Consider the following 23,733-nt stretch of genomic DNA (forward strand, 5'->3'; position numbering starts at 1 on the left):
AGAGAGGCAGAATGCAGCGGCCTGGCAGACTTCCTTCTGATTCACGCAGGTGCAAACTTCTGGAGTACCGATTCACTACAGGCAACTGGATCAGCCAACTGCAGGGCTATCAGTGACTGGGTGTGACAGTGGTGCAAGGTGGGGAAGGAGGCATCAACCTTCCCAGACTGATCTATTGTCTGGGTGGCTCCTCCTGACTCCACGCAGCACTGGAGCAAGCCACACCAGAGTAGTCACCAGACCCCTGTGATCCAGTTCCCAGAGACCTCTTAAACTCTCACCCGAGACAGGTGCAGACTGAGACAATTGATTTGGACTTTTTGAACTGAACCAATCGCCTGAGGACAAATCAGGTGGTGCCCTGGGTGCACGGTGGTAGGAAGGTTTGATTTTTCTTTTCCAATTGTTTGCCGGTGGGGGGTGGGGTGACTTAATTGCTGATATTTCTCCACAGCTGAGACCTCAATCCAGAGTATCTGTTTCACTAGGGTGGAACAGAAACCAGCTGAAAACAAGACAGAACCACTTAGCCCCACCACACCAGACAGGGCCCCAGTTTCTCAGGCCACAACACTGTACAGGCCCTCGACAAAGCCCCAGGGGAAAAAAATCAGAGGGAGTAAAACAACCATGGGGTGGAATCAGCAGAAAAACTCTGGTAACATGAAAAACCATAATAGATCAAACCGCCCCCCCCAAGGAAAGATACGGCAGATGCAATTGAAGATCCCATTCATAAACATCTGGCTGAGATATCAGAAATCGAATTCAGAATTTGGATTGCAGACAAGATTAGCAAAGTGGAATTAGGAATTCGAGGAGAAATTCAAAAGTTGTCTCAAGAATTTAACGAATTTAAAGACAAAACCACCAAAGACTTAGACACACTGAAATAAGAATTTGCAGCCCTCAAAGATATGAAAAATATAGTAGAATCCCTCAGTAACAGAATGGAGCAAGCAGAAGAAAGGATTTCTGACATCGATGATAAAGCCTTTGAACGCTCCCAAACTCTCAAAGAGGAAAAGAAATGGAGAGCAAAAATGGATCATTGTCTCAGAGGGATAATTCGAAGAAGGCAAATATCCGAATTATAGGAGTTCCAGAAACAGATGAAGTGGCCTCGCTGGGTACAGAGGCCCTTCTGCATGAAATTATGAAATAGAATTTTCCAGACATACTTAGAGATTCTGAAATTCAGATAGCGGACAGCTTCAGAACCCCAGCACGACTCAACCCCAGTAAGACATCCCCCAGGCATATCATAATTAACTTCACTAAAGTTAATATGAAGGAGAAAATCCTCAAAGCTGCCAGGAGAAAGAAAACCATTACCTTCAAAGGCAAGAATATTAGAATGACAGCAGATCTCTCTGCTGAAACTTTTCAAGCCAGAAGAGGGTGGTCACTGACTTTTAATCTCCTAAAGCAAAATAACTTTCAACCCGGATCTTCTATCCAGCTAAACTGAGTTCTATTTATGATGGAGAAATTAATTACTTTAATGACATTCATATGTTGAAGAAATTTGCCATAACCAAACCAGCTCTTCAGGATATTCTCAGACCTATCCTCCATAATGACCAACCCAATCCTATACCACAAAAGTAAACTCACTCAGAAACTTCGGATCAAACTCCAATTTCCACACTGGCAAAAGGATTAAAAATGCCCACTGGACTTTTGAAAAACTCGATACCCAAAACTTCACCAGACTTATCAATATTCTCCATTAATGTGAACGTCTTAAACTGTCCTCTAAAGAGGCATAGGTTAGCTGACTGGATACAAAAACTCAGGCCAGATACCTGTTGCATACAAGAGTAACATCTTAACCTAAAAGACAAATACAGACTCAGGGTGAAAGGATGGTCATCCATATTTCACGCAAATGGTAATCAGAAGAAAGCAGGTGTTGCAATTTTATTTGCAGATACAATAGGCTTTAAACCAACAAAAGTAAGGAAGGACAAGAATGGTCACTTCATATTTGTTAAGGGTAATACTCAATATGATGAGATCTCAATTATTAATATCTATGCACCCAACCAGAATGCACCTCAATTTATAAGAGAAACTCTAACAGACATGAGCAACTTGATTTCCTCCAGCTCCATAATAGTCGGAGATTTCAACATTCCTTTGGCAGTGTTGGATCGATCCTCCAACAAGAAGCTGAGCAAAGAAATCTTAGATTTAAACTTAACCATCCAACATTTGGATTTAGCACACATCTACAGAACATTTTATCCCAAAAAAACTGAAAACACAAACTTCTCATCAGCCGATGGAACTTACTCCAAAATCGATCATATCTTAGGTCACAAGTCTAACCTCAGTAAATTTAAAGGAATAGAAATTATTCCATGCATCTTCTCGGACTACCATGAATAAAACTTGAGCTGAGTAATAACAGGAATCTGCATACTCATACAAAAACATGGAAGTTAAATAACCTTATGATGAATGATAGCTGGGTCAGAGATGAGATTAAGAAAGAAATCGCCAACTTTTTGGAACAAAACAACAATGAAGACATGAAATATCAGAACCTCTGGAACACCGCAAAGGCAGTTCTAAGAGGGAAATTTATAGCACTGCAAGCCTTCCTCAAGAGAATGGAAAGAGAGGAAGTTAACAACTTAATGGGACATCTCAAGCAACTGGAAAAGGAAGAACATTCTAACCCCAAACCCAGTAGAAGAAAAGAAAAAACCAAAATAGAGAAGAATTAAATGAACTTGAAAACAAAAGAATAATACAACAGATCAATAAATCAAAAAGCTGGTTTTTTGAAAAGGTCAATAAAATAGATAAATCTTTGGCCAACCTAATCAGGAAAAAAAGAGTAAAATCTCTAATCTCATCAATCAGAAACAACAAAGACGAAATAACAACAGACTCCTCAGAAATCAAAAAAATCCTTAATGAATATTACAAGAAACTTTATTCTCAGAAATATGAAAATCTGAAGGAAATTGACTGATACTTGGAAGCACGTCACCTTCCAAGACTTAGCCAGAATCAAGTGGAAATGTTGAACAGGCCAATATCAAGTTCTGAAATAGCATCAACCATACAAAACCTCCCTAAAAAGAAAAGCCCGGGACCAGAAGTTTTCATGTCAGAATTCTACCAAACTTTTAAAGAGGAATTAGTACCTATATTACTCAACCTGTTCCAAAAGGTAGAAAAAGAAGGAAGACTACCTAACACGTTCTATGAAGCAAACATCACCCTGATCCCCAAACCAGGAAAAGACCCAACAAGAAAAGAAAATTATAGACCAATATCACTAATGAATATAGATGCAAAAATATTCAACAAGTTCCTAACAAACAGAATCCAGCAACACATCAAACAAATTATACATCATGACCAAGTCGGTTTTATCACAGGGTCTCAAGGCTGGTTCAATATACATAAATCTATAAACGTAATTCAGCACATAAACAAATTAAAAAACAAAGACCATATGATTCTCTCAATCGATGCAGAAAAAGCTTTTGATAATATCCAGCATGATCAGAACACTTAAGTAAATCGGTATAGAAGGAACATTTCTTAAACTGATAAGGACCATCTACAGCAAACCCACAGCCAATATCATATTGAATGGAGTCCAATTGGAATCATTTCCACTCAGATCAGGAACCAGACAAGGCTGCCCATTGTCTCCATTGCTTTCTAACATTGTAATGGAAGTTTTAGCCTCCTCAATTAGGGAAGAAAAGGCGATCAAGGGTATCCATATAGGGTCAGAAGAGATCAAACTTTCACTCTTCGCAGATGATATGACTGTATATCTGGAAAACACTAGGGACTTGGCTACAAAACTCTTAGAAGTGATCAAGGAATACAGCAGCGTCTCAGGTTACAAAATCAACATTCATAAATCGGTAGCCTTTATATATACCAACAATAGTCAAGTTGAAAAAACAGTTAAGGACTCTATCCCATTCACAGTAGTGCCAAAGAAGATGAAATATTTGGGAATTTATCTAACAAAGGACGTGAAAGATCTCTATAAAGAGAACTATGAAACTCTAAGAAAAAAATAGCTGAAAATATTAACAAATGGAAAAACATACCATGCTCATGGCTGGGAAGAATCAACATTGTTTAAATGTCCATACTACCCAAAGCAATATATAATTTCAATGCAATCCCTATTAAAGCTCTACTGTCATACTTTAAAGATCTTGAAAAAACAATACTTCATTTTATATGGAATCAGAAAAAACCTCGAATAGCCAAGACATTACTCAGAAATAAAAACAAAGCAGGAGGAATTACGCTACCAGACCTCAGACTATACTACAAATCGATAGTGATCAAAACAGCATGGTATTGGCACAAAAACAGAGAAGTAGATGTCTGGAACAGAATAGAGAAGAACCCAGCTCCTTACTGTTATTTAATCTTTGACAAGCCAATTAAAAACATTCAGTGGGGAAAAGATTCCCTATTTAATAAATGGTGCTGGGTGAACTGGCTGGAAACCTGTAGAAGACTGAAACTGGACCCACACCTTTCACCATTAACTAAGATAGACTCTCACTGGATCAAAGATTTAAACTTAAGACATGAAACTATAAGGATACTAGAGGAGAGTGCAGGGAAAACCCTTGAAGAAATTGGTCTGGGTGAGTATTTTATGAGGAGGACCCCCCGGGCAATTGAAGCAGCTTCAAAAATATACTACTGGGACTTGATCAAACTAAAAAGCTTCTGCACAGCCAAGACACAGTAAGTAAAGCAATCAAACAGCCCTCAGAATGGGAGAAGATATTTGCAGGTTATGTCTCCGACAAAGGTTTAATAACCAGAATCCACAGAGAACTCAAATGCATTAGCAAGAATAGAACAAGGGATCCCATCACAGGCTGGGCAAGGAACTTGAAGAGAAACTTCTCTGAAGAAGACAGGCGCGTGGCCTTCACACATATGAAAAAATGCTCATCATCTTTAATCATCAGAGAACTACAAATCGAAACTACTTTCAGATACCATCTAACTCCAGTGAGACTAGCCTATATCACAAAATCCCAAGACCAGAGATGTTGGCGCAGATATGGAGAAAAGGGAACACTTTTGCACTGCTGGTGGGAATGCAAATTAATACATTCCTTTTGGAAAGAGTTATGGAGAACACTTAGAGATCTAAAAATAGATCTGCAATTCACTCCTGTAATCCCTCTACTGGGCATATACCCAGAAGACCAAAAATCACATAATAACAAAGACATTTGTACCAGAATGTTTATTGCAGCCCAATTCATAATTGCTAAGTCATGGAAGAAGCCATGAATGTGCCCATCGATCTACAAATGGATTAATAAACTGTGGTATGTGTACACCATGGAATATTATGCAGCCTTAAAGAAAGATGGAGACTTTACCTCTTTCATGTTTACATGGATGGAGCTGGAACATATGCTTCTTAGTAAAGTATCTCATGAATGGAAGAAAAAGTACCCAATGTACTCAGCCCTACTATGAAACTAATTTAGGGCTTTCACATGAAAGCTATAACCCAGTTACAACCTAAGAATAGGGAGAAGGGGGAAAGGGAGGGGAGGGAGGTGGGAGGTGGGTAGAGGGAAGGGGATTGGTGGGATTACACCAGCGGTGCATCTTACAAGGGTATATGTGAAACTTGGTAAATGGTCTGTGAAGCTAGTGAATGATGCCCCATGAATATATCAATGTACACAGCTATGATTTAATAAAAAAAAAGAAGGAAATTGCCAAATTTTTGGAACAAAATGACAATGAAGACACAAATTATCAGAGCCTCTGTGATACCGCAAAGGCAGTCCTAAGAGGGAAATTTATAGCACTGCAAGCCTTCCTCAAGAGAATGGAAAGAGAGGAAGTTAACAACTTAATGGGACATCTCAAGCAACTGGAAAAGGAAGAACATTCCAACCCCAAACCTAGTAGAAGAAAAGAAATAACCAAAATTAGAGCAGAATTAAATGAAATTGAAAACAAAAGAATTATACAACAGATCAATAAATCAGTTGGTTTTTTGAAAAGGTCAATAAAACAGATAAACCTTAGACTAACCTAACCAGGAACAAAAGAGTAAAATCTCTAATCTCATCAATCAGAAATGACAAAGATGAAATAACAACAGACTTCTCAGAAATTAAAAAAAATCCTTAATGAATATTACAAGAAATTTTATTCTCAGAAATATGAAAATCTGAAGGAAATTGACCAATACTTGGAAGCACGTCACCTTCCAAGACTTAGCCAGAATCAAGTGGAAATATTGAACAGGCCAATATCAAGTTCTGAAATAGCATCAACCATACAAAATCTCCCTAAAAAGAAAAGTCTGGGACCAGATGGTTTCATGTCAGAATTCTACCAAACCTTCAAGGAGGAACTACTACCTATATTACTCACCCTGTTCTAAAATGCAGAAAAAGAAGGAAGACTACTCAACACATTCTATGAAGCAAACATCACCCTGATCCCCAAACCAGGAAAAGACCCAACAAGAAAAGAAAATTATAGACCAATATCACTAATGAATATAGATGCAAAAATATTCAACAAGTTCCTAACAAACAGAATCCAGCAACACATCAAACAAATTATACATCATGACCAAGTCGGTTTTATCACAGGGTCTCAAGGCTGGTTCAATATATGTAAATCTATAAGTATAATTCGGCACATAAACAAATTAAAAAACAAAGACCATATGACTCTCTCAATTGATTCAGAAAAAGCTTTTGATAATATACAGCATCCCTTCATGATCAGAACACTTAAGAAAATTAGTATAGAAGGGACATTTTTAAACTGATAGAGGCCATCTACAGCAAACCCACAGCCAATATTATATTGAATGGAGTTAAATTGAAATCATTTCCACTCAGATCAGGAATCAGACAAGGCTGCCCATTGTCTCCATTCTTTTTTAACATTGTAATGAAAGTTTTAGCCACCGCAGTTAAGGAAGTAAAGGCGATCAAGGGTATCCATATAGGGTCAGCAGAAATCAAACTTTTGCTCTTCGCAGATGATATGATTATATAGCTAGAAAACATCAGGGATTCTACTACAAAACTCTTAGAAGTGATCAAGGAATACAGCAGCATCTCAGGTTACAAAATCAACATTCATAAATCAGTAGCCTTTATATATACCAACAATAGTCAAGTTGAAAAAACAGTTAAGGACTCTATTCCATTCACAGTACTGCCAAAGAAGATGAAATATTTGGGAGTTTATTTAACAAAGGACGTGAAAGATCTCTATAAAGAGAACTATGAAACTCTAAGAAAAAATATAGCTGAAAATGTTAACAAATCGAAAAACATACCATGCTCATGGCTGGGAAGAATCAACATTGTTAAAATGTCCATACTACCCAAAGCAATATACAATTTTAATGCAATCCCTATTAAAGCTCCATTGTCATACTTTAAAGATCTTGAAAAAATAATACTTTGTTTTATATGGAATCAGAAAAAACCTCGAATAGCCAAGACATTACCAAGAAATAAAAACAAAGCAGGAGGAATCACGCTACCAGACCTCAGACTATACTATAAATTGATAGTGATCAAAACAGCATGGTACTGGCACAAAAACAGAGAAGTAGATGTCTGGAACAGGATAGAGAACCAAGAGATGAATCCAGCTACTTACTGTTATTTGATCTTTGACAAGCCAGTTAAAAACATTCAGTGGGGAAAAGATTTCCTATTTAACAAATGGTGCTGGGTGAACTGGCTGGCAACCTGTAGAAGACTGAAGCTGGACCCACACCTTTCACCATTAACTAAGATAGACTCTCACTGGATTAAAAATTTAAACTTAAGACATGAAACTATAAAAATACTAGGAGAGAGTGCAGGGAAAACCCTTGAAGAAATCGGTCTGGGTGAGTATTTTATGAGGAGGACCCCCCAGGCAATTGAAGCAGCTTCAAAAATACACTACTGGGACCTGATCAAACTAAAAAGCTTCTGCACAGCCAAGAACACAGTAAATAAAGCAATCAAACAGCCCTCAGAATGGGAGAAGATATTTGCAGGTTATGTCTCCGACAAAGGTTTAATAAACAGAATCCACAGAGAACTCAAATGTATAAGCAAGAAAAGAACAAGTGATCCCATTGCAGGCTGGGCAAGGAACTTGAAGAGAAACTTCTCTGAAGAAGACAGGCGCATGGCCTACAGACATATGAAAAAATGATCATCATCTTTAATCATCAGAGAAATGCAAATCAAAACTACTTTGAGATATCATCTAAGTCCAGTAAGATTAGCCCATATCACAAAATCCCAAGACCAGAGATGTTGGCATGGATGTGGAGAAAAGGGAACACTTCTACACTGCTGGTGGGAATGCAAATTAATACATTCCTTTTGGAAAGATGTTTGGAGAACACGTAGAGATCTAAAAATAGATCTGCTGTTCAATCCTATAATTCATCTACTAGGTATATACCCAGAAGACCAAAAATCACATTATAAGAAAGATATTTGTACCGGAATGTTTATTGCAGCCCAATCCATAATTGCTAAGTCATGGAAAAAGCCCAAGTGCCTATCAATCCACGAATGGATTAATAAATTGTGCTGTATGTACACCATGGAATATTATGCAGCCTTAAAGAAAGATGGAGACTTTACCTCTTTCGTGTTTACATGGATGGAGCTGGAACATATTCTTCTTAGTAAAGTATCTCAAGAATGGAAGAAAAAGTATCCAATGTACTCAGCCCTACTATGAAACTAATGTATGGCTTTCATATGAAAGCTATAACCCAGTTATAACCTAAGAATCTGAGGAAGGAGGTGGGGGGAGAATGGGCAGAGGAAGGGTGATTGGCGGGATCACACCTATAGTGCATCTTACGATGGTACATGTGAAACTTAGTAAATGTAGACTATAAATGTCTTAACACAATGACTAAGAAAATGCCAGGAAGGCTATGTTAACCAGTGTGATGAAAGTATGTCAAATGGTATATAAAACCAGTGTATGGTGCCCCATGATTGCATTAATGTACACAGCTATGATTTAATAATAAATAAAAAGAAAGTTAAATCCTCATTCCCCCATAGTAAGAAATCAATAAAACACTGAGATAAGTCAATCTCATTTCTCCTTCATCCTAAATCTTGAAAATGCTAGAAAAAATACCAGCAGAACATGATCAGACTATGTCAGAGAAAGGCCTATATAAAATACAATTATGTTTTACCAGAATTTCAAAGAGCATTATGATTTCTGGAATTAGGCATTGGATTTGAATCCTGCCTCCATCAATTATTAGCTATAGGCACTTCACTTTTTCAGCTTGGATTTGTTCTTTCATCCATAAGAACATAACCATTGATGTTCAAAACTTCTAGGGGAATTGTAGAGAGGCTTATGTGAGATGATGTAAATAAATGTTTCATGCAGCACTTGGTGCTGGATAAATGCTTGACAAAATACAGTCTCTTCTCCTCAGTAGAGGAAAAGAAAAAAATTAAGTTAAATTAAAAAATAAGGTTCTCAGGCCGGGTGTGGTGGCTCATGCCCATAATCCTAGCACTCTAAGAAGTCAAAACAGTTGGATCACTTGAGCTCAGAAGTTCAAGACCAGCCTGAGCAAAAGCAAGACACTGTGTCTAAAAAAAATAGTGGTGGGCACCTATGGTCCAGCTACATGGGAGACTGAGGCAAGAGGATTGCTTGAGTCTAAAAGTTTGAGGTTGCTGTGAGCCATAATACCACAGCACTCTACTGAAGATGACAAAGTGAGACACTGTCTCAAAATAAATAAATTAATTAAATAAGGTTCTCCCAAAGATATCCCCCATCCCAATCTAAATAAAATATTATACAAGGTTGAGGAGAAGGCAAAGAACCATATAAATTTCCCCTTCTTCATACAAAAGATCTACATGGAAACTTCTCAGTGACCCTCATTCAACTTCAAACAGTCCAACCAACATTCCCCCAACCTCACAGAATTTTAAGTAGCCATAAAAAATAGACAAACTGAACTATATTAAACTCATAAAAAGCATCTGCACAGCCAAGGATACAATCAACAGAGTGAAGAGAAAACTTGTTGAATGGGAGAAAATATTTGCAAACTATTCCTCCAGCAAGATACCAACAGCCAGAATATACAAGGAACTCAAAGAATTCAGCAGCAAAGAAGCCAAAAATAATACCATTAAAACATAGGAAAAGGTTTTGAGCAGAAGTTTCTCAAAAGAAGACATGCAAATGGCCAACAGGTATATGAAAAAATGTTCAACATCAGCTCAGCACCTGTCATACAGTGGTTATGGCAGCAAGGCTGGCAGGTTCAAACCCAGCCCAGGCAAGCTAAACAACAAGGACAACTCCAACAAAAATAGCCAGGCATTGTGGAGGGCACCTGTAGTCCCTGCTACTTGGGAGGCTGAGGCAAGAGAATCACTTAAGCCCAAGAGTTGGAGGTTGCTGTGAGCTGTGATGCCACAGCACTCTACCGAGGACGACATAGTGAGACTCTGTCTCAAAAAAAAAAAAGTTCAACATCACTCATCATCAGGGAAATGAAAATCAAAACCATGATGAGCTACACGTACCATCTTAAAATATCTTTTATCAAAAAGACAGGCAATAATGAATGCTGGCGAGGATGTAGAGAAAGCAGAACCCTTGTATGCTGTTGGTGGGAATGCAAATTAGTACAGCCTTTATGGGAAACGGTAGAGAGATATTTTTCAAAAAACTGAAAATAGAACTACCACATGATCCAACAATCCCACTATTGAGTATTTATCCAAAGGAAAGGAAATTGGCACATCAATGGGCTAGCAAGCATATAAAATCAACCTAAGTGTCCATCAGTGGATAAACAGATAAAGAAAATGTGGTGTATATGCATACACGGCAGAATATTATTTGGCCATAGAACAGAATGAAGTCCTTTCTTGCAGCAACATATTAGAACAGAAGGTCATTATGCTAAGAGGAGTAAGCCAGGCACAGAAAGACAAATAGTGCATGTTCTCATATATGGGAGCTTAAAACGTTGATCTCATGGTGGTAGAAAGTAGAATAGTGGCTACCAGAGGCTGGGAAGGGGTGGGAGGAAGAAGAAAGATAGGTTGAAGGGCAAAAATATACTGTTAGAGGAATAGGTTCTAATGTTTGCACAGTTAGGTGACTGTAATCAACATCATACTGCACACTTCAAAATAGCTAGGAGAAAAGATTCGAAATGCTCCCAACACCTAGAAATGATAAATGTTTGAGGTGACAGATAACCTCAATATCTTGACTTGATCATCACACATTCTATGTATGCATCATAATATCACACATTCCTGATAAATATGTACAAATTTTATGTGTCAATAATAAAAATAAAGCAACCATATATGAGGAACAAACAGTAACTGTTTTCAAAGCACTGACCTTTAACCCTGGCAAACCTTGTCTTCCTCTTGGCCCCTAAGAATAAAGGAAAATAGAGCTCTTAGTGGAGGAAACAAACCAATTTTCACTCCAGTCTACCTTCCTCTTCCACAAAGGCAGGGGAAATACATCCCTCCAGGAGTTACACCTACCTGAGGGCTGACATTTCCAGTTTCACCCTGAGGGCCATCAAAACTAAAATGTCCCTGAAAAGTTGGAGAAAGAGAGAAGATCATTAGAGATGCCCTACACTTCTGAATGTATCCTCTAGACTTACAACATTCAATACAGAAGCCCCTATCAACACAGAGCTGTTAAATTTGAATCAATTGAACTAAAATTGAATTAAAAATTTAGTTTCTCAGTTGTACTGTCCACCTTGTGAGTATTCAATAACTACACATGTCTAGTGGCTATCAGATTGCACAGCACACAGATACAGACCATTTCTATGAACTCAGACTGTTCTGTTGGATAGCCCTCCTCAAGAAGCAAATGGCATTACATTCTAATATTTCAAAATATCCTTGTTGTAAGCATCTTTCCAGAAAGATTGTTCCTTTGACAACTTCTCAGGGTTCACCACGTTGGGGCAGCAGTCGTATATCACCCCCAACAAACCATGCTTAACACTTGAAACCAGTGGCATTTTCCTTTCTACCTCTGTCATTTAGTGTCCTGAGTGGAAGATAGAAACAGAGGTTATAAAAGTGTATGTCTGCATACTTGGGGTGATTATCAAGTACAGAGGTTTCATAATGAAGAAACTTTCTAGCACTATCACCTCATTAGGGTCAGGATTGGGGAAATGAGTAGTAACCAGAGAAAAAATGAGTCTGCCTTTTAAGAGAAATGGAAACCAGAAGACATCCCAAGTAGGGGCGCTTTAGATAATTATTTAGTGAGGTTGAATGCTAACTTAATAGAAACACACAAATGGGGAAAGAATGTGATATGCAGAAACAAAAATGTTTTGTGCAGAGCTGTATATCCAACTGCTATTCATAATAGATTAAATTCTAAAACAATTTAAGTATCTTATAACATGAGGGAAGTGTTAATCAAAATATGATAGAAGCACTTAAGGAAATAAAGAAGAAAATCATGTTTCTCAAAAGTTTATTACATAGAAAAAAGTTTGTTCTATGATTCCAAAAATGTTTAGTCGAAATCTAGTTATAGGGAAATAAATAATCAGACAAATCCTAACTGCGGGATGTTTAGTAAAATAACTGGTCTGAAATAGTAATTTCATGTAAACAAACAAACAACCTGGAAACTGTTTGTAATTAAAGGATATTAAAGAGGCAGGACAACTAAAGGCACTACATAATCCTTGATGGGATCCTGGAATAACAACACAAACAGCCAGAGAAGATATCATTGGGGAGTTACGTGCTGAACGTGTCCCCCCTAAAATTCATATGTTGATGAAATATAGAAGGTATTAGAGGGTAAGGCTTTGGGAGGTGATTTAGGTTATGAGGGTGGAGCCCCCATCATGAGATTAGTGCCCTTGTAAAAAAAAGCCTAGGAAGCTCTGTAGCCCTCCTGCCATGTGAGTCTACAGCAAAGAAGACAGCCACCTGTGACATAGGACACGGGATCTCACTAGACACTGAATCTTCCAGGGTCATGATCTTGGACTTCCCATTCTCTACAACTGTGAGAAATAATGTTTTTATTAAGCCACCCAGTAGTCCAGGCGTCCTCAAACTGCAGCCTGTGGGCCACATGAAGCAGTGTGATTGTATTTGTTCTCGTTTTGTTTTTTTACTTCAAAATAAGATATGTTCAGTGTGCATAGGAATTTGTTCATAGTTGGGTTTTGGTTTTTTTTTTTAACTATAGTCTGGCCCTCCAACAGTCTGAGGGACAGTGAATTGGCCCCCTGTTGAAAAAGTTTGAGGATGCCTGCAGTAGTCTATTGTATTCTGTTATAGTAGCCCAAACTATAAACATAAGGCAAGTGGGAAAATTGAGTATAAGCTGTGTATTAGAAAATAGTACTGAATAAATATTAAATATCTTGAGTGTGATGATATTAGGTTTATATAGAAGAATAACCTTTTTCTTAAAATATATTTGCTGAATATTTAGAGGCAAAGTGTCATGATGTGTTTTATTAATCCTCAGATGGCTCAGTCAAATACATAGGAATGTACACATATACACGTCTGCGTATATGTAGAGAGATGAAGGGCAAATAAGGCTAAGTGACAACAACCAGTGTTAATTCTTACAACTACAACCTTTTTCTGTAAATTTAAATTTTTTCAAAAAAGAAAATAGTTATGGTAAAAAGTAATACAGGTTCATCATGGACTATTCCAACAATTTAGAGTATACAATTAAGGGAAAGAAATATATCATTTTAGTGATATGGATGGATATATTCTACAAATTTGGACTCACACTTGAAAGCAGTGTTTTGTAAGCTACTTTCTCCCCTTCATATTACATCATGGATACTTACCATGTCACAAAATAGTCTTCTACATTATGCTTCATGGCCTAATTTTTTTTTATTATCATATCGTTTATGTAAATAATCTTTTATTATTAGAACTTTAAAAAAAATCACTGCAATGACCACTCTAAGAGCTAAATTCTTGTGTTGCTCCATGATTGTGTTGCTCTGGATAAATATCTAGGACTGAAAAGGCTAGATTGAAGAATATACATAGACTGGGTGACCTACACAACATGTTCTGCCATTCTTGCTAAGAAAATTCAGTTTTGTTGGGGACAACATACCCAGCTCCAAGGGATAGATTATAATAAGCCTAAACCAAATGAGGTGATCTCATTTCCTCTCATCAGAAACTTGCTTTCTCCGGATCTCTCAAAATGGGGTAAGAGCAGGGAAGGAATACAGGACTCAGTTTTGGTTAATGGGCTTTGATGAAAGTAAATCCTCTTTCTTCTGTCATTTTATGTAAAGATGAAGACAAATTGCTTAGGTCTGCCAAGCCTAAGAACCAAAGCTAGCACACTGCCAATGGCACCAGGTCCCCAATGCCATCTGGGAGTCCCAGTGGCATCATGGGTTGGTGTGGCAAACCTGTAATCCCCTATCTCTGGGTAATCAAACATTTTTATTATCCTAACACTGCTAGTCAAGCTTTCTGTCACTTCTGTATTAAAAAACATAATAAAAACAAAAGCAAAGAATAGCAGTCCCAACTGATATATGTTGCCTATTGCCTTCCAAAAAGGTTGTATCACTTTTCATTCTCCCCAGAAGTGTTGCTTTCTGACTGGCATGGCTGGTTCTCCATTCCTTCCCCAATATTAGGTATGCAATGAAGTTTCTCTGTGTGGTTGGAAAGAGCTTCATCAGGGAACCTTCTCACCCAATGGCAACATTGGATCTGCTGTTTGGTTCATCTCTGAAGTAATACAAAGGAGAGATTGCCCTCAGTGTCCACTGGCTGCAGGCTTCTGTAGGTGGTGGGAGTGATTGCTGTTATCCAAGTTTATTTAAAAGATATTTATTCAGCACCCTCTTTTGGCCCAGCATGGGAGTATAAACCATGGGGAACACAAGCATAATATGATATGGCACTGCCTCAGAGGGCTGCAATCTTTGCTAAGACATACAATTCAGGGATCTGATAGGGACCTGATGTTCAAGACTAATCCTTGGCTAAAGCAATGGAGACCTATGAAAGCTGGAACACGAGGCCCTCGCTGTGGCTCTGGTGCTGTAATGGACACAGCACTGGACAGTTTGCTAGAGGCCTGGGTTTCTACCCAGCAGTAAAACCTTGAGCAAACCACAGAACCAAGCTCATTAGAAACAAATTTTAATCTTTCTTCCCGTTATAGCCACTAATTCAGGCAAGCTTCAAAATGCTTTCTCTGATCTTCCCACCTTACAGATGAAGAATGAGGCCCCCATGGGTTAAGAGGTACTACCCTGCTCTTCCCGAGACTCAGTCTCATAGCCAACTGAGTGGCTGTTCAAGGGGCTATCCGATCTCAACTCACCACAGGGAATCTTCTCAATGGAGTTTATCCAAAACAACTGTAATTAATGACTGGGTGAGAGATTTTTGCATAAAGTCATGATGGATTTCTCATTTGTCTACATAATAATCATCTTCTTACAAACTGGATTTAACTCAGGTCCTGTTAATATATATATAAAAGGATTATATATTATAATATATATTATGATTATGTATTATTATATATATTTTATATTATATATAATATATATAAAAGGAATATATAAAAGCATATATAAAAGGAATGCTAGCTAGCCACAATCTAGAGAGGAGAGCCAATGTCCTATGGTTTTGTCAAAGGATGAAAATTTGGAACTCGAGGTAAATCAAGATACCTTTCCAGTTATAAACATTTTGCTACATGGACCTCATATTCTTGGAAACTAATGACATATGAGGACTGAAGAACTTGGGTTATTCTAATCATTTTTAGAATCATGCATTTTAGTATCTAAGACATAAAAACGGCTTCTAAGAAGTTAATATCTATCAGGTTAACAAGTCTTTTTCCCTTTATCACAAAGCTTCAAGTCTTCAGAACTAGAAATTGCTAATACCCAATATGTTTCTTTTTTTATTTTTTTTTATTATTAAATCATAGCTGTGTACATTAATGTGCCGCGGACCGCCCTGTCGGTGGGCTCCAGTCCGAGGGAAAGTAGGGAGAAGGAACGAGGAAGGTTGAGAGATCGGCGAAGGACATTCCTTCGCCGATCTCTCAACCTTCCTCGTTCCTTCTCCCTACTTTCCCTCGGACTGGAGCCCACCGACAGGGCGGTCCGCGGCAGGTGGCGCCTCGAACAGGGACCTGAAGGACAGGTAATCTTCTCTCTTTTTCTTTCTTTTTCAAGGTTGAGGACGGCTCTTACCAGGGAGCTGCAGTCCCGCCGGTAAAGGCTGACCGGTTAAGTGTAAGTAATCACAGGATTCATGGGGCACGCACTAACTAAGGAAGAAAGAATGTTGAGTATTATGTTACAGCATATGTTGGCTAAAAACGGGTTCAATGTGTCCCTCAAGCGGTTGGAGGATCTTATGCATTTTATTAAGCATGTCAGCCCTTGGTTCGTGGAAGAAGGGTCACTGTCTTTGGATGATTGGAAAAGAGTTGGACGGGAAATGCGCCGTTATATGCAGGCGAACGGGGAACATACACTCCCCGCTCAGACTTTTCCCCTATGGTTACAGATTAGAGAGTTATTGACTGACACCACGTCTTTTGAAGCATTCGTACGTGAAACTGCTTCTGACTCTAAAAGTCAGCCTATATATGAGAATGTTGCAGCAGAAGATGCTATAGAAGGGGAGATGGAGCCTCTGTGTGCTACGGCTACGGCCCCCCGTTACCGGGACCAGAGGGCTCCTTTGATGATGACTGGGTGGCCCGCGGCATTAATGCGATCATGGGGCAACATACGCTGGTTTTATAGATCATTTGACACATTTTCATCACACTGGTTAACATAGCCTTCCTGGCATTTTCCTAGTTATTGTGTTAAGACATTTATATTCTACATTTACTAAGTTTCACATGTACCTTTGTAAGATGCACCGCAGGTGTAATCCCACTAATCACTCTCCCTCCACCCATCCTCCCCCCTCCCTCCCTTCCCTCTCCCCCTTCCCCATATTCTTAGGTTATAACTGGGTTATAGCTTTCATATGAAAGCCATAAATCAGTTTCATAGCAGGGCTGAGTACATTGAATACTTTTTCTTCCATTCTTGAGATACTTTACTAAGAAGAATATGTTCCAGCTCCATCCATGTAAACATGAAAGAGGTAAAGTCTCCATCTTTCTTTAAGGCTGCATAATATTCCATGGTGTACATACAGCACAATTTATTAATCCATTCGTGGATTGATGGGCACTTGGGCTTTTTCCATGACTTAGCAATTATGAATTGGGCTTCAATAAACATTCTGGTACAAATATATTTGTTATCATGTGATTTTTGGTCTTCTGGGTAATACCCAATATGTTTCCACTAGCCCTGGCTGTGATAGAAAACAAGCCAGCAGCCTAATGACCCTGAAAACCTTTTAAGGCAGTATATCATTAGAAAATTGGAGAATTCGAAACTAGAAATATCTTAGTTCTCATGGAGTCTAATGCTTTCATTATGTACAGCCTGAAACCAACAACAAAAGAGGTAAAGTGACTTGTATTACTAGTGTTGTGGGAGATAGGATTTGTATGGGGGGAAAAAAGCTATGAGATAAGGATACGAAAGCAAAGATGTACATGGGGATTAGTATTCAGAGCTCCCATCTCCATGGACTGTAGATTCCCACCGATTTCCTCTCTGGTTCTCTGTGCTGATACAACTGGAATGCTTAAGCCTTCTAGACGAGCTAGCATCTGTTCTCAAGTTTAGTATTCTCCCCAAGGGAATGAAACCATCTCACCTGATGCCTGCGCCTTCCTTTTTCTCCCTTAGGGCCTTGAATGTAACTATTTGTTCCAGGATCCCCCTGAGAAAACAAAAGATTGATTACCCCAAATGGAAAATAAGAAAAGAAATTATAGAAAGGATGGTGAAAGAAACGAAAAAAAAAGGAAGGAAAGAAAGAAAGAAAAGACACAACCAAAGTAGACCCTTCTTGGCTCAGCGCCTGTAGCTTAGCGGCTAGAGCACCAGCCACATGCACCAGGGCTGGCAGGTTTGAACCCAGCCTGGGCCTGCCAAAAACAATGACAATTACAACCACAAAATAGCTGGGCATTGTGGCAATCACCTGTAGTCCCAGCTACTTGGGAGGCTGAGGCAAGAGAATCGCTTAAGCCCAGGAGTTGAAGGTTGCTGTGAGCTGTAACACCACAGCACTCTACCCAGGGCAACAGCTTGAGGCTCTGTCTCAAAAAAAAAAAAAAATTACATGGAGGCAAATGTTTTTGGTTACACCTATTGATTTTGTTATTCTTGAGTCAGGGTTATAAGTGTGCCCATCACTCAGACTGTGTTCCTTGTACCCATTAGGTAGGTTTTTGCCCATCTCCTACTCCCCCCTCCTCCCTGCTTGCTTTCCACTGAGTCCACTGAGTTTTACTTCACTCTGTGCACATGGGTGTTCATCAGTTAGTTTCAGTTCAATAGTGAGTACATGTGGTATTTGTTTTCCCATTCTTTAGATACGTCACTTAGGATAATGATCTCTAGTTCCATCCAAATTGTTGCAAAAGGCCTTAATTCATCATTCTTCGTGGCTGTATAGTAGTCCATAACATACATACAAGTATACCACATTTTGTTAATCCACTCTTGAATTGATGGGCACTTGGGTTGATTCTACATCTTTGCAATTGAGAATTGTGTTGTAATAAACATTTACATGCATGTATCTTTTTGGAAAAATGACTTCTTTTCCTTTGGATAAATACTCTGTGGAATTGCTGGATCAAATGGTAGGGTTAGTTCTTTGAGGACTCTCCACACTGTTTTCGACAGACATTGTACTGATTTTCAGCCCCAACAACAGTATAAGCATTCCTTTCTCTTTGCATCCATGCCAGAATCTATTGTTTTTGGACTAAGTGGGGTAAAGTGATTCCCTCGCTTAATCCTCACAACTCAGGAATTAAACCATTTGTACATGTGGGACCTGAGGCTAGAAAGTTGGATCCAGGTCTCCCCACCATCAAATTCTTTGATCTTTCCATCCTTCCCTAATGCTCCACATTAGGGAGGGGTAGAAACACATGTAGAAAAAAAATAGGTTTTCTCCATCATGGGTGTAGGCAGTAGTGCCAGAGAAGAAAGGACAGAAAAATGCTTCCAGAGCCCCTAACTGTGATTGCTGCAGACAGGGAAGCAGAGAAGTGAAAAAAGTTACCATTAGACTGTGACACAATAAGTGAAAAATTGCCTCTCTTAAAACCTGCCATTATTGGGCCATCTCTATGTCCTACAGAGCCACGGAGTGGGGGAGATCCCTTCTTCAAATGATGTCAGATGTCTGCCTCTGGAGGGTATGTGTGATGAAGACAGAATGGCTGTTCCCACTCTCAGACACATAGGAAATGGAATGTTCTCTAGGCTCCCAAAGAAGCCACCTCTTCATCTTACTTAAGACCCCTCTTTACCTCTCTCAAGGCCTAATAGAATAATGTAAAGGGACGTAGATAATACTAAATTCCGATCCTCCTGTTTAATTTACTAAATAGCCAAGATTTCTTTGACTTCTCTAACTCCATTTTCTCATTTGTGAAACAGAGGTACCCATCATACAGGGCCATTGCAGGAATTAATAAAATAATAAATTTAAACGCTCCGAGTCAGCATATGGTTCTCATTATGATTTGCCCTTCTTCTAGTCCCTCCTTTTTCTAACACAGACACTTGGCTTCTAGAGTTATTCTTTTTTTTCAATTTTATTTATTTTTATTTTTTTATTTATGTTCTTTTATTAAATCATAACTGTATACGTTAATGCATTTATGGAGTACAATGTGCTAATTTTATATATGATTTATATGGCCAAAAATCATTTCACAACAAAGATATTTGCACTAGAGTAATATTCTAAAACTGTAACTTCAAATATGTGTCTCCCTTGCCTAGAACCCTTAATAGCCCTTGATTACTCAATAGAAGAAAAAAAAACTCATAAGCATGGCCTTAAGACTGCCATGACCAAAAAAGAGCTTATTAGCTGGTACAGGAGATTAAACTGGCACAGGAAGAACTATAATACAATTATAGTTCCCAGAGTGGGAATAAAGTCTAGAAAGGCAATTTGGAGTCAAACAAATTTGGAGTCAACCAAAATGCCTTTCTAGACTTTATTCCCACTACTTTTTATTTTATCCTCCACTGCTATTAAATTGGAATCCTTGTTTTTTCAAAGCTACCCTAAGTTCTTCTACCTCTCATCTGTTCCTTGTGCCTTTTCCTTACCCTGGAATACCTTGTATCTCTTGCCCATTCCTTCTCGCAGAGATCAGAGTGAAAAATATCTTGTTCTTCTATGTTCCCCAGAATGCCTGTGTCCTCTCCACCCTTTGGCACCTGCTCAAATGTCACAGAGCTTTAATATAGTAGGCTATTCTCTTGCCCCTTTCTCTCCTTCCTCATCATTCTTTAAATTTCCTCCCATCTCCACTTCCTTGATGAAAACTTCCTGAGTGCACAGGATGGATAAGAACCCCTGTCATTTCCCTGTCCATATGTTTACCTAAGCAAGAAGCTTACATCTACTTCCATGATTATTCTATTAATGTCTGTCTGTCCTCCTAGAGGCCAATCCTAAAATATAACACCCATGTCTGCTTTGTCCCTCATTCTAGAATTATGCCTGGATTATAATATATGCTTAATCAATTCTGATGATCAAAGAAAAGCCACTCTATTTTAGCATCCTCCTAAAGTCACTGTGCTAACACTGATTCTTTATTTGCACCATTATTACCCTATCTTATCCTGTCTTGTATTATAGTTCTTCCTGTTCCAGTTTAATCTTCTGTACCAGCTAACAAGCTCTTTTTCAGTCAAAGCCATGGTTTACGTATCTTGGAACTCTTCTTTGTGTTTGGAAAAAAATGTTCCACAGGCAGAAGGCACTTAACAGCTGCTTACCGAATTTTACAAAATTCAACTGAAACTGAAATCACTCCAGTGTTATAGCAGTGTGGTATCCCTCAACTTCTCCAAAACCTGATCTGCACACTTCAGGTTTGATATTAAGAACCATGTCTTCTGATTCTCCCTGTTTTACTTACCAAAAATTCTGTCTACACCATTAATTGTGCATCCTTGAAGTAAAAGTATTACTCTAACTCCTTAAGAGTACAAAGAAGCATAAATAAATAAATTTCACTCCCATTTGTAATCCTATCTGTCAACAGAAGCTGATTATGCTTCTGTGTTGACCTGGATCCTTCATCCATGTTGGACTCCATAATTAGTCAGTAATGTCTGCCATGGGCATAGGGAGTGAGAGCTGCAGTACATACACCAGGTATCTGATATCCCTCCCATAGACTCATCAGCATGAGGCAATGTGTGATCAGTGTCAAGCAGATAGTACAAATAATAATAATAAGTTGTAAGGATGTACAGAAGAGTGATCACCACAGATTGACATGGCCAAGGAAGCCATCATGAGGAAAAATTAAAAAAAGGAGTGGGACATTAAGAAAAGTGATTTTCAAATTAAGCCCTGGAGACAGAAACAGGGAAAAGGTATTCCAAGAGAGGCAACTGGCATGAGCAAATACATGAGCAATGTTCAGGGGGCAAAAGTAGTACAATTTGTGAAGGACGCTTCTTGACTGAGATTGATGGAGAATGTAGTTAAAAGGCCTTGGGTACAGGAACTATGAAAAATTTGTAAGATGGGGAGTGACATCATAACTGTTCTAAAGCACAAAAGGTTAAGTCACAAGATGTATATTACTCATTTAACCGTCCACAAAATCAAGTCCTGCATAAAGCTTCCAAATAGTGATCTATTGATAATATTGATTGGTCTTTAACGCTCAACCTAGTATTTAAACCACTAGGTGATTCTTTCCCACAGTTTAAAAATAAACTGTCAAACACTAAAGGTTGCTTGAAAAAAAAGAAAAACAATAAATTTAAAAAAATAAATAAAAATAAACTGCCCATGTCAGGTTATTCAGTTTAAAAAATGAGAGAATATCCTCATATTTTACCTGATTTCCTCTATTTCCTTTTTCTCCAGGCAATCCTGGAACTCCATGAGCACCCTAAAAAAAGAAAAATAAATACACAAAGAATCTTTCGTGTATTAGTCACATCAAAAACTTTTGTATGTAGCTTTACATTCTAGTCAAGAGTAGAAACTTTCTTTCCACTCTATTTCTGACAACGTGACTAGATGCACTGAACAATCATCCCATTAAAATCAGTTTAAAATTTCACACCTGTGGCTCAAGAGGCTAAGGTGCCAGCCACATACACCTGAGCTGACGGGTTCGAATCCAGCCCGGACCACCAAACGACAATGACAACTACAACCAAAAAATAGCCAGGCGTTGTGGCAGGTGCCTGTAGTCCCAGCTACTTGGGAGGCGGAGGCAAGAGAATTGCTTGAGCCCAGGAGTTTGAGGTTGCTGTGAGCTGTGATGCCACAGCACTCTACCCAGGGCAACAGCTTGAGGCTTTGTCTCAAAAAAATAAATAAATAAATACATAAACAAAATTTCAGACAAATTATAACATATTTCACATATATTAGTGAGCTGATAAAAGGAGAAATCCTTGTGATTCAGAATATGAAGGAAGAAGAAATTCAAAATGATAATAGTTCTTGGTTGTCCAGAGGGCTTCATGAAACCAGTGTGTGTGTGTGTGTGTGTGTGTGTGTGTGTGTGTGTGTGTGTGTGTGTGTGTGTGTGTCTTCATGTTATCAAAAACCTCAGGCTGCCAATTTATTTTAAAGTGCTCCCAGGAGGTAGTCCCAGTAGAAACATAGCAGAAGCAAACAATCTCAGCCCAGGATTTAATGAATTTTCACAGATAAAGTTCCATCAAAAATGAGTTTAAATCAAAAGTCACAATATACACGAAGGAGACATCCTGAAGGAAAAATCAGTAGAAACAAAAGAAACAATATCAGACCCACAATGATTCCAAATATTGGAATTATCATTCACTAAATATAAAATAAATATATTCGATATGCTTCAATTGCTAAAAACAGAATGAGCAAAATAATGAGCAACTATGTAAAGAGATCAAGTAGATTTTTAAAAGAATCCAAAAAAACTCTTTGAAGTGAAAAATAAGACAATTGAAATGAAAAATTCAATTTTTAGATCAAGTAGCATACTAAATACAAGTAAGATGAGAAGTAATGAACTAGAAACTAGAGAAATCATACAGAATCCAGCACAGAATGACAAAGAAATAGAAAATACAGGGGAGGAGAGCAAGATGGCGGCCGAGTAACAGCTTCCTTGCATCTGGGCACCGTGAGTCTGGGGAGATAGGACTCCAGGCATCTCTGGCTGGTGGGATCTGCCTATCCTCACCCCTGCAAGGATACAGAGAGTCAGCGAGAGACTTCTGGACCCCAAGAGGAGGACTAAAACAGTGGAAAACCGGCAAGTGGTCACATGTGTTCAACCAGTCTAAACCTGCCTGCAACTGTAAGTTCAGTAGCAGTGAGACTGCAAACTGGAAAGGCCTTACCTGTGAACTGTTTTGGTGTCATTGGACTTGGCACTCCGTTGGGCTGCCTTGGGGAGAGCCTGGGTGGGAATGCGGAGAACTTTGGCCGTTGTCTAGGGCCCCAGTCTGAGCTGCTGAGCCAGATGGAG

General features: G+C 38.6%; 1 protein-coding gene across 1 annotated transcript in view; it reads right to left on the reverse strand.

Annotated features, from left to right (window-relative positions):
• LOC128591338 (collagen alpha-4(VI) chain-like) overlaps window positions 1–23,733 on the reverse strand; it is a 139,090-nt gene that overhangs the window by 42,978 nt on the left and 72,379 nt on the right. Inside the window, 4 exon segments of the mRNA XM_053598826.1 lie at window positions 11,437–11,472; window positions 11,589–11,642; window positions 17,859–17,924; window positions 22,105–22,158. Coding sequence (XP_053454801.1) covers window positions 11,437–11,472; window positions 11,589–11,642; window positions 17,859–17,924; window positions 22,105–22,158 — 210 coding nt within the window.

Source organism: Nycticebus coucang, chromosome 8, assembly GCF_027406575.1.
Source record: "Nycticebus coucang isolate mNycCou1 chromosome 8, mNycCou1.pri, whole genome shotgun sequence".
In the NCBI taxonomy this organism is placed as follows: Eukaryota; Metazoa; Chordata; class Mammalia; order Primates; family Lorisidae; genus Nycticebus; species Nycticebus coucang.